The 12,704-nt window shown below is 47.0% G+C and overlaps 1 protein-coding gene across 1 annotated transcript in view; it reads right to left on the bottom strand.

The window, feature by feature from the left end:
• Positions 1-1,268: 1,268 nt before the first annotated feature.
• The window catches only part of LOC144109931 (uncharacterized), a 147,483-nt gene continuing 136,047 nt past the window's right edge, over positions 1,269-12,704 (bottom strand). Inside the window, exons 2-3 of the mRNA XM_077642703.1 lie at positions 2,783-2,930; positions 1,269-1,505 (exon numbers count right to left, since the gene is read on the bottom strand). Of these exons, the coding sequence (XP_077498829.1) occupies positions 1,450-1,505; positions 2,783-2,930 (204 nt within the window). The 3' untranslated portion in view covers positions 1,269-1,449. The remainder of the gene's footprint in view (positions 1,506-2,782; positions 2,931-12,704) is intronic.

Below are 12,704 nucleotides of genomic sequence, written 5' to 3'. Positions count from 1 at the left end.
CAGTACGCAAGCTTTCGCCCTGGCTTTGCTGGATGGAATGCCTGGAAATGGGTCTTAGAACTCCCCACTCCCTTGCGTTGATGAAAGTGCCTTATCCTTTGGACCAAGGCTGCCTTTGCGTCATAAAAATTCATCATTGTAAACATCAGCTCTCGCTCCTGTGTCTGTCCGATGAGCTCACCTCATCAGCGTGTTCCCAGAGACGGGTTTCTTCTGTGCCATTCATGGTGTTAGAAAAGCTGGTTAAATTAAATCTATTTTAGTGCAGCACATTGAGGGACTGAGCAACATTGAGTAGCGGATTGAGAAACTGGGTCATGACAGTTTCCTTTTTTTACACCGCAATTTCTCGTCCCAAATTTGGAGATGAGGGTGTTGTCTAGTAAATATGGTATGCTCTAACTGCACTTAACACAAAGTAGTGTACAGTTTGAGATGTGCTTGTATTCGATTAATTGCACTCTTGGAGACGGTGGAGGTGGAACATCATGTTGGGCATATTGGGGAAGCTGGTCTTAGAAAAATTTTTTCTATTAATGAAGTCACAATTATGACATCTTCAGGGAACATGTATTTCTGCGTGCTGATTCCAAATATGAAATTTAATTTAATGTACAAGTCCTTGTGGACTTTATGCAATTTGTTATGCAACCTTTTGTGGAGAGCTTTAACGAAATTTTGCTGCAGGGAACTTGCTAGAATGTATGCTGTCCGCTTGTCTTGACAACAAGCTATGCAATAAGGGTAAAATTATTATCCTGCCTATTACAGAAGTTGAGTTACAGGGTTTTGAATATTGTACTTCACAAACGGGAAGAAAAATTTATCTTCTTGTTTCTGAAGTGACAACATCAAAATTCTATACCTCAACTGCTAGGACAGGCAGAATGATAATTTCAGCTTTATTGCATAGTGTAATGTCAAGAAAAACCAATGGCATGCATTCTAACAAGTTCCCTGCAGCAGGATTTCTTGAAACCTCGCCACAAAAAGTTACATAACATATTGCATAAGTGCTCAAGAAATTGTTGCACATGAAATTAAATTCCATATTTGGAATCAGCACACGAAAATACATGTTCCCCGAAGATTTCATAATTGTGACTTCATTAATAAAATTTTTTTCTAAGACCCTCTTCCCCCCTTAACACAGAGTAGTGCACAGTTTGAGATGTGCTTCTACTCGACTAATTGCACTCTTGGAGATGGTGGAGGTAAAACCAGGGAGGGGGAGCAATTAGCACTCTCTCTTTTATTCTTTCCTTGAAACTAACCAAAGTCCTTGCTCTTTTGGCTAACTGTAGCAGGTGTAAACAAAACCAAAAGGTCACGTCAAGCAAACAACAGAATTTGTGAAATAAATTTTTGGAAACAGCGTGCACGTATACACAAGAAAGCATAAAGTAAAAGAAAAAAAAGTGTCAGCTGTGAAGAGTGCATACCAAAAGTTTAGAAGTTGAGCAGGCCAGGAGGTTCTCTGAAAACCACTGTTGAACGGCATGTGCCTAAAAAGAAATGTACAGAGTGAAATCATTGACAACACCAGCTGTGCACCCTGCAAAGGCGTACCAAAAAATTAAAGGGGGCCCGCCTGCCAAGGGGTCACTTATATCGTCAAACAGCCAGCAGATATACAGCACCGTACCACGGAGTAATTTCCTCAGCATCAATCGTAATGAAACAAAAGTTTGACACTTGTCTTGACTTGTTTGACTTGTTTAACAAGTCCATGCAGTAATGCATCGGGATTTTCATGGTTCCCTCAGCTCCTTTATTTTTCCTCTGAGTTTATAACCAACTGCAGACCTACGGCAAAACACAACACTTCCATAATCTTTAGCGACTAGGCTTATAAAAGTGCAAACAGCAAATGAAATAGCTCAGGGTTCCTGATCAAAAAAAACAGAAATCAGGCAATCATAGTTAACTGACAAAGTAGTCTTCCATATTTTCATCAAGACCTGGAACAAAACAAGCTGTCGACAATATATTGCTTGAGTTCTTGGTTTGCTTGGCTTATGCATGCAGTCACTGAATTTCATGAAACCAATACAACTTCCGCTACATAATTAATTGTAAATTGTGGGGATTAACAATCAGAAACGACATATGGCCAACGAAGGACGCAGTAGTGGTGGGCTCAGGATTAATTTGGGCGACTGGGGATTCTTTGAGTGTACTGATTTAATACAGCTCATGGGCATTTCTGTATTTCATCTATCGACATACGGCCGCCGCGGCCGGCATCAAAGAACTTGCGATCTTGGGACAAGCAGGCGAACGCAAAGCCTCACAGGCACCATGACGGGCTTCATGGTCACTTCATGATAATGGACACTGCACAATAACCATAACCAAAGCCTTTTTGACACGACTGTCACTGGTGGCGTTGAACTGGAACACTCACAAGGTAAGAAGAGAGTAGCTGGAGAGAATAAATTCCTGCCAGGATGCAATCATGCTGCGACGTATGCTGCCGGTCTCAGTAAGAAAAGTGATGGTTTCAAACGGTCATAATCGTTTTCAGCCTTAAGGTACTATTTTGATTCTTCCTGTCAATTAGAATCCGCAAACAATTGTGTTTGCAGCACAAATTAGCATATTTACCTTACCTCTCAGAGCATCTGGCCCTGTGGAAGCTTATACTGTCGAATGTTCATTCAACAACTCTGGTGGGGATCAAAGCAGTTTGCTAGGATCCCAAATATCATTCCGGCATATCATTAATTACGCATTGCGGCCATTTCTGAACTAAGCCCCGTCGATGGAAAGGCGTGCTTACCCTTCGTGTCCCCATCAAGATGGACGCAGCAAACGAGAAACGCGAACGAAGGCCGCAGGTCGGCGATGCATGCCAAGTTGCGGTTGAAGGTCACCGCACGCGCGTGCCTGGTGTAAAGCATCTCCGATGGCTGCGGCCCCTGCATGTCCTGAACAAAGGGACGAGTAAAGAATATTTGTCTCTTACACCTGCCTTGCATCTGCGACACACAGCATCTGCTTGGCGCAGTCGGTACGTGAACAGCTCATACCTTGTGCGGGGTTCTGACACCCGACACGACCATCCAACAAAAGGCAGCACAAAACCAGTAAACACCCTACTGGAACCAGCACAACTAGCAAAGAACCCGCAGGTATTGTGATGATTACTTCCTGGCATAAATCAGTACAAACTGGCCGATTCCAATTAAATTTTCACCTGGAGAAGTGAGGTAGTGTCCATGAAACACTTTAAATCCATCCCCATTGGGAAATTCGCTGCAAGCTGCATCACAATAGAGCTGCCAAGTCCAAGGTGCTAATATTCAAAGCTGACATCTGTACCCTAATAAAATTAGCAATCGTGGACTAGGTCACCAGAGCTGCGGCACCCTACTCCATCCAGCACTAGAATCATCCAACTTTCTCCTTTCAGATGCATGATTTCGAATGCCAGCAGTTAATAATGGCATTTTGTACCACACTTGTTCAAAAAAATGAACCATGGCACACCAAGGCAAGAAAACACCACTTTAAGATTTTTGGCATTAAGGCACCATGTCCCAAATTGTTGACACAAGACTTGAAAGTTCACTGCAGCATTTTTTTCCTCCAAGACAATGAAAATTGCGACCCAGTGTCTATGTTTGCTTATTTTTACACTTAGCTTGTCAAAATGCATCATTCATGATGCCAGCACACTTGAACAAAAAGCTATTTTCTCGTCCGATCACAATGTGCAGATGACCATGTTCAGTTGTTTATAAACACATTTTGTTGCAGTTGTCGGAGCTGGAGCAAAGATTGGCAGGCAGGGTCTAAATGTTTAGGGCGTGGAATTCAAAGGCGGGAGCTCACCTTGTGTCCAAGAGTACGATTAGGTTCATACCGTGTCCATATTTGTGGACGCAGTGCCTGAAGAGGATTTAATTCAGTTTTGTTTCTTGTAATTATGAGTAGTGCAATTAAGAGTGGTGCACTAGACTAGAGGCTAGTGCAGCTGAGTATGCATGTCAAGCATGAAAGAAAAGTCTGGCAGAGGACACCAAGTCCTTGTGCATGCACACAGTGCATCTACTGATGTGGTATTCTTACCTAGAGCTGCAGCACATCTTTGTACTGGCTCAGGGGTGCGGTCTTCCCAAATTATGTCGCCACAAAAACACAAGTAGGTAAGGTTTTCATCTTAATTAACAGTTTGAATAAGGCAAACAGGTAATTAGCTTGCAAAAAGCTGATGCTTCTGCAGGCAAAGAAATTTCTGTAAAAGGGTACACTTAACCTAAGGCATGCAAGCCTAGAAGTAGCCATTTAGTCACACAAATTTCCAAACATATGCACTTGAAGGTAAGATAAAATAGGGAAGAAGCATAGGACTTCAGCTAATAAAAATATTTTCTTTCCAAGGCAATGTCCTGCCTTGCCCAGCTTGTATAAGAGTCATAATAGATAGAGAGAACAACTTTATTACATAAAGTCAGGTCTGACCTTCATGAGAGAGATCCGGAGTTCCCGGCTTCGAACCCGACCGCGGCAGCTGCGTTTCGAAGGGGGCGAAACGCTAAGGCGCCCGTGTGCTGTGCGATGTCCGTGCACGTTAAAGATCCCCAGGTGGTCGAAATTATTCCGGAGCCCACTACTACAGCACATCTTTCTTTCTTTCTTCTTTCACTCTCTCCTTTATCCCTTACCTTAAGGCGTGGTTCATGTGTCCAACGTTATATATGAGACAGATACTGCACCATTTCCTTTCCCCCCAAAAAAACAATTATATTCATGAGAGAGCCCCCACATCTTGAGGTAAAGTGCAATGGATCAGAAAAGCTGGTGCTTCAGGTAAAGAAAATCTTTTGACTTCACGCCAGCACAGTATATGGCACAGCATGACAGCCAACTAGTTACCCCACCTACGCTAATCCCCCCGCAAGAACCCGCATGTAGTGAGCAATGCATATACTAAATATCCTAGCTAAAAGACTACCCAAAATGACGTGCCCACTCAATTTTGCTGGCATAGAAACACAACTTCCCACAAGCAAGTACCCGTGTAACAGCAACTAGGTAAGGTATGCAGGAGATGAAGAATCCCTCAGGTGAAAACAGTTTCTGGTTCATGAGATGTCCACACTGCAAACCCTTATTTTAGTAGCTGACAGCACCAATAATGGTCTCCAAGTATGTACTATTACCAGGCTTAATTGAAACGCAAACACGCATATGCAGTATTTTTCCACTGCACAGCGAGACATTCCTTTGCAACCAAATTTCAAATATACACTGCACTTGCTCTATCAGTACACATAAACACGGATAAATCTATTTGTATAGTATAGCTGAAAGTATAGAAAGGCAAAATATTGTGTTCTCCTCATTGGTGTTGTTCATGTTTCATTCTTTCCTGATAGTACTTGCCGACGACATGCAACAAAAAAAGAATGGACTGCCTCCTCTGGCCATGCTCGGCCTCAGGTGCTGCTTACATCTGTTCTTACATGCCCAAGGATGCACAATGTGCACAGGGTGCAATGAGCTCATCCAAAACAGCTGTGAGGCGTGACATATGGTATGCATGTGCACTAGCTATTACTAAGAAAGATCGGTACTGACAAAGCACTGTATTCCCCACAGATAACGCCATCTATGAGAAGCTCAAGCAAAACAAAATAAATAAGTCGTGATCAACAGTACGCTTCTTCACATCTCTTAAGAACTGCACTACAGGCAGCCAAGATAAGCTCTCTGTTACATGAAAGAATTAAGCTTCATTTGGCCAGAAAAAAAAGAAGCAAATAACTGACCTCAAAAGCCTTCTCAATGAAATGAAAAACTGCTGATCTCTCTGAGTGGACAAGCAATACTGAAGGCTACGGACAAAAATCAGCAGAGAAGGGCACATTCACAAGGAGCAGTAGAGAGCATGACGCTGGAAACAATCCTTATCCTTGTAAACGCATCCTTTTCTGCCAGTTTCTTTCTGTTATCATGCATGAACTGGCCAAACAAGTTATGCTTCTTCAATACTGAAGGCATTTGGAGAACTGTCACGAGAGCTAGTAAGACGCTAGAGCTCTAACAACCCCAAAGCACCATCACGAAAACTACACAGAAGATGAATATGTTAGGGTGCGCCCAGCAGGCACTTTGCAACTGGCTCAAAGTGGCTGATGCAAATGCCAGGGTTTATTAGTGTCCTTAGGAACCCCAGAACAAGGGGGGGGGGGCAAGGTGGCTGTCGCCCCCAACATTTTTCGAGAGAAGGCAGCGCCCCCCCCCCCGTCTTTAATTACTTGCACTCAGAGATCAGATTTCTGACAACTGAAACACTTTAGTTCTAGGACTCTTTTAATGCAAAGCACACTGGGGCTGAACTACTTGGCTTCGTAGCCAGGTGTAAAGCGTTTCGTATATGAGTAACCTAACCCAGTCATATCCCAACAGAAGTCGACTGTCTGACTCGTGTACATGATCATGATTAGCAGAATTTAAACAAATTATGCACATACTTATTTAATGCAACCGGTCACTCCTCGTACGTAAAGCTTTCCATCTATAAAGCTTCCCAGTTCAATTTGTCTGCCGTGAATCTTTAAAGCTTCCCATCTATAAAGCTTCCCAGTTCAATTTGTCTTACTATACTGTCGTGAATCTTTGTAAAGCTTCCCATCTATAAAGCTTCCCAGTTTAATTTTTCTTACTATATTGCCGTGAATCTTTGTAAAGCTTCCCATCTATAAAGCTTCCCAGTTCAATTTGTCTTACTATATTGCCGTGAATCTTTGTAAAGCATCCCATCTATAAAGCTTCCCAGTTCAATTTATCTTACTATATTGCCGTGAATCTTTGTAAAGTTTCCCATCTATAAAGCTTCCCAGTTCAATTTGTCTTACTATATTGCCGTGAATCTTTGTAAAGCTTCCCATCTATAAAGCTTCTTAGTTCAATTTGTCTTACTATACTGCTGTGAATCTTTGTAAAGCTTCCCATCTATAAAGCTTCCCAGTTTAATTTTTCTTACTATATTGCCGTGAATCTTTGTAACGCTTCCCATCTATAAAGCTTCCCAGTTTAATTTTTCTTACTATATTGCCGTGAATCTTTGTAAAGCTTCCCATCTATAAAGCTTCCCAGTTCAATTTGTCTTACTATATTGCCGTGAATCTTTGTAAAGCTTCCCATCTATAAAGCTTCTCAGTTCAATTTGTCTTACTATACTGCCGTGAATCTTTGTAAAGCTTCCCATCTATAAAGCTTCCCAGTTTAATTTTTCTTACTATATTGCCGTGAATCTTTGTAAAGCTTCCCATCTGTAAAGCTTCCCAGATCCATTTGTCTTACTATTGTGATGACCCCCATAATGCGCAGGTCCACACGGGACGGAGAGGCAAAGAGACACCGTATGGCTCAGTTTAAACAAACAGGTATATTCAATAATTACACAGGATTAAGATTATACATCAGAGGCTGGGGCGTCCGAGCTTACGTGCCGACGACTTCATGGGGGGCGATGGAGTGGCTCCGGAGTTGGGCTCGAGCGGTTGCTGGCAGAAGCTGCACGCCGACGGGCTTCGGCGCTGAAGGCCCTCTTGGCGAACGATGTCGTCCTGAGCGTGCTTGCAGTAGAATTTCAATAGTCGTCCGTTTCTTCGAGGATGGTTCACAAACCCTTCCTCCAGTGTCGCCCGGCCCGGAAGATGAACAGGAGGCGAGCTTGTAGATGATGACAGCAGAGCACAATTTTACAACATACATATACAGAGAGCCAAACTGGAAAAAGCAGAACTGAATCTACAAAAGAACAAACTTTGCACCACTTCACTCATCGACCGGGCAGGCCAGTGCCTAAGCAGCATCACATCACATGCCAAGCATGGAGCCCCAGCTCAGACTGAACTGCATCCGTTTACATGCACTTTTAAGCACTTGATTAACAAAGGACTAAGGGCGGTCATTTCCAGTGGCCCGCCCAAAGCATCAATTCTCCAATCCAAAATAACATGCGAGATGGGGACCACCCCTTGGGCTGGGCTTAGCCTCGACCCCAGAGTCTGTTAACAATACAAACTAAATAAACAACAAAAACGCCACCACTCTCTCTCAAGTGAGAGTATACACAGGCTCTCTCTTCGGAGCTAATTCACTAGCGCCTGTCTTTCCACATTCTTGGCGAGTACTGCCTGTCCGCCATGACAGGTGTCCGTCGCGGCCCTTCTGGGAAGCTGTGGGTGCCTTCCCGGCGATAGCCCACGACAAAGGGGGGGAGGGAAAGAATGTCGTCTTCGCGGTTTCGCATAGCGTCGGCTGTGGTACGGCGCGCTCTGGCCCGCTGACAGCTCCCCTGTCCTGGAATGCAACCGGAAATTGGGGAGGACAAAGCCTGTTTCCCCGGGGCGGCGGCGGGACCGGTTTTTCCGGTCGTCACTCAAAGAGCATGGCTGGGCAATTGATGATGCCGCTGTCACGGTTCCCCGTCTACGCCGCGCCGTCGAACGTGGATCCTCGTATCACACACGGAATGTCACACTCGCTCACCCTCCAGAAGAATGTTCTCCGAACATTTGAGTCCACGCAGCTCCCCTTGTCTTTCTGAATCGCCTCGCACAGTGCGTCCGACAAAACACTTTTCGCTGCACTCAACACCACTGCACAACACCATATGCCTCCGCTGTCAATACTGGCGTCTCCAGGGGCAGCACTGATCTTCTTTTACAGATAAACATGAAACTCAGCACCCAAGCCTCTCCTTTCTAGTCCAAACTGGACGAAAATAAATTTACCACAGTTACAAAGGAGCTCCCACTTCTAGCACGATCACGGCACAGACAAAAATATAGATAACGAAAGGAAGTAGGGCAGGTTCTGCATGCGCTCCGCATGCTCTCCTGTGCAGGTGTTACTTAATGACAGAAAGGTTTAACTACCAACTCCGATAACTTAACACATAAGCACATAGCAATGTTATGAGCTGCGGCATTACACAATTCTAACCAGTTCACAACTCCGCTCTGTTTACGCCATTAGTCCGACTTAGCTTTCCGATTTCGCAGCGGATATCGGTCTTCATGAGTCATACTAAGTAAGTCTGTACCCCTTTGTCTGCTTTGGGACTCGCGAGGGCTCGTGGCAGGAGCCTCTCCTGGCGTTATCTGCGCGGCAACCTCGCGCGCTTCTTCTTCTAGCAATGCATGAAGTAAATCCGGTGGCATTCCGGCCGTCACCTCGGGCGCCTGCCGAACAAATGCAGGAGAGGGCGTTTCTTGCGAACTATCTGCGCGCTCCGCTTCACTTCTGTCCCCATCAAAATCCGCGCTTTCCCTTTCCTCATTTCGTGAATACTGAACCGGTGCCGACTTGAGGCGATTTGCGTGTATCCTTATCAAGCGCCGGTTCACGTCTCGGACTCTGAAGTTTACCGGAGAAAGCTTCTCGACAACCTCGCACGGTCCTCTCCACTTCGTCTGGAACTTACGAGCTAGCCCAATCTGCCTTTGGCAGTTTTCAATGTACACGCTGTCCCCCACATCAAACGGCGCGTCTCTAGCACTGCGATCGTGCACCTCCTTCCTGCGCTTCGCCGCTTTCTTTAAGGACTCCTTTGCGATGTCCCTCGCCACTTGCAAGCGCGATTCTAGCTCAACCTTATAGTCGTCCAGTGAAGCGTATGGGACACGACGGGGGCCCTCTGGCACTTCACTAGGCTGGTCCGGGTCTCGGCCGTAGAGAAGAAAGAATGGCGATTCGCCCGTGCTCTCGTGTGCTGCGGAATTGTAGGCAAACATTGCATACGGGAGCCACAAATCCCAGTCCCGCTGGTCGCGCGAAACAAAATGCGACAGGAACCCGGCCACGGTTTGGTTCAGTCGCTCCACCGCGCCGTTGCAAGCCGGATGGTACGGTGTTGTCTGCTTCTTAGCGATCTTAAGCAGCTCGCAAACTCTCCTCATTAGCTGCGACACGAAGTTCGTTCCCCGATCTGTCAAGAGTTGCCTCGGGGGTCCATGTCGGAGCACGATCTGTTCGACAAATGCTCTTGCAACCGTGTCTGCCTTCTGATCTGGGAGTGCTACCGCTTCCGCGTATTTTGAAAGGTGATCGACAAATACTAAAATGTACTTGTTTCCGGAAGTGGTCGTGGGCAATGGGCCCATTATGTCCATACCTGTCCGCTCGAAGGGAGCCGAAACCTCAGGGAACGGCTGAATTGGAGCTGGTCTTCGTCCCTTGGGTGTTTTTCTTTCGAGACAGGAATGACACTTCGCACAGTAGTCTCTAACATCCCGTCGCATGCCACTCCAAAAGTACAAACGCTCCACACGCCTGCGTGTCTTCGCTACGCCAAAATGACCGGCGCATGGCGCATCGTGAAACGCGCGAAGAACCCTTTCTGTCCACGACCGAGGTATGACGACTCTCTCCCAAGCGGTTTTCTCTGGTCTCCCTTTCCTGGTTGGCCTCGTGCGCCGACACAGGGTGCCGTCTTTGCCAATGAAATAGCCTAGCTGTTCGGGGTGAGACGGTGCGCCCTCTAAGCTTTCGATTATTCGCTTCAGGTCAGGATCTTTGCACTGCTCTGTGCGTAATTCGGCGGGGTCGACTACGGGGACAAACTCATCTATAGCTGCCACGGCAGCTGTGCGGCTGAGTGCATCAGCATTCAGATGTGTCTTTCCTGACTTGTGCTCAACTTCAAAGCAGTATTCCTGCAGGTGTAGATTCCATCTAGCGAGTCGCGAGCTAGGGTCCCTAACACTCATCACCCATTTCAGAGGATGGCAGTCTGTGACTAGCTTGAATTTGCGGCCGTAAAGGTAGCATCTGAAGTGCTTTACTGCCCAGACAACGGCGAGGCACTCCCTTTCCGTAGCTCCGTACTTTTGCTCTGTGGGGCTCAGCTGTCGGCTAGCAAAAGCAACGGGATGTTCTTTGCCCTCGATAACCTGAGATAGCACGGCACCCACTGCGAATTTTGACGCATCTGTGGCCATAACGAAGGGCAAATTAAAATCCGGGTGGCGCAACAGCGGTGCACTCATTAGCTTCCTTTTCAGGGCCCCAAAAGCATTCTCCGCGTTTTCGTCCCAGCGAAAGGCGACATTTTTGGCTGTTAAGGCGGTGAGCGGCTTAGCGAGCTTGGCGAACTCCTCTATGTGCCTTCGGTAGTAACCGATCAGGCCGAGAAACTGCCGGACCTGGCGGACGCTAGTCGGGGATGGAAAATCCGAGACACACCTTAGTTTCTCAGGGTCCGGTCGCACGCCGTCAGCTGAAACAACGTGCCCGAGGTATTTCACCTCGTTTTTGAGGAATTGGCACTTAGAGGGCTTCAGCTTGAGACCCGCTGCTCTTAGTCGCACCAAAACCTGCTCAATATCGCGCAAATGGTTATCAAAACTGTCACTGTATATGATAATGTCATCCATATACACGAAGCACAGCCTCCCCAGAAGACCTGCCAGGATAACATCAGCGGTTCTCTGCCAGACAGCAGGGCTGTTGGCCAGACCCATCGGCATTCTTTTCCATTCATAGTGCCCTGAGGGCGTGTTGAATGCCGTTTTCTCGGCATCTGCCGGATCCATTGCTATCTGCCAGAATCCCGCCGCCATGTCCACTACCGTGAAGTACCTGGCAGAGCCCAGCTGAGAAAGCGTCTCCTGTATATTGGGGATGGGGTATGGATCGATGCGAGTTACGGCATTTAGTTTGCGGTAGTCCACTACCAATCGATACGAGCCATCTGGCTTTTCCACCAATAGTGCTGGTGCTCCCCAGGGTGACTTTGAGTGTTCGACAATGCCGCGATCAATCAGGTCCTGCACCTGCCGCTCCATCTCCTCACGTTGGGAGTAAGGAATCCTGTACGCACGCTGGTAAACGGGCGATGAAGTGCCGGTTTCTATCCTGTGCTTTATAACGCCACAGCAGCCCAAATCCAGGTTGGACGCGGCGAATACCTCCGAGTAGTCGTTCAGCAAACCAGCCAGAGCCTCCCTCTCCCTGGAATTTACGTGAGAAAGATCGAACGACACCTTTGGAGCAGCCGAAGGACTAGCATGCTCTACAGTTGCGAGTACCGTATCGGTGGGCTCACGTTGCTCTATCGCAGAGGTGAAGAAAGCCAATGTTTTGTTCTTGGGAAGGCTCAGTGGCTGCTGGCTACAGTTAACCACCCGTAGGGGCACTCTGTGGGCGTCATTAACTGTCACGAGGCACGCGGCTGCCTTCAGGCCATTGCTGAGAGAGTCGACCGGCTCAAGCACTCCCACGGCGCCGCTCTCTACATCTGAAGGCACAAACGCGTACAAAATGTGCTCCGACCAAGGAAGGACGACCGCCTCCTCGACCAGCCGGACGGCAACCCGCGAATATACCTTCTCCAATGATCCCACTGTTTGACGGGTGTCAATATCGGTAATGCGAATCTCAGCCCCTCTCCTGTTCAAAAACGGAACTTTTGAGCCGCCCGCATTAACCTCTTCCTCAGAGAATGAGACTACTACCTTCCCTTTTCTCAAAAAATCCTGCCCTAATATACCTGACACTCCGTTTGGCAGAGACACCGTGTCCGGGCATACGTAGCAGGGGTGCTCCAATGCAATTCCGCCGAGAGAGAAGTGTAACCGGTAGAGTCCACTTATGCCAAGAGGATCCCCCGTTATGCCTACAAATTTGGTTGCCATACCACCAGACGCTTCCAACACCTCGCGGTCCCCCTTCCTTCGAAGCGT

This window comes from Amblyomma americanum, chromosome 1 (genome assembly GCF_052857255.1).
Source record: "Amblyomma americanum isolate KBUSLIRL-KWMA chromosome 1, ASM5285725v1, whole genome shotgun sequence".
Lineage (NCBI taxonomy): Eukaryota > Metazoa > Arthropoda > Arachnida > Ixodida > Ixodidae > Amblyomma > Amblyomma americanum.
The sequence above is the reverse complement of the archived record's forward strand: the minus strand, read 5'-3'. Positions and strand labels throughout refer to the sequence as shown.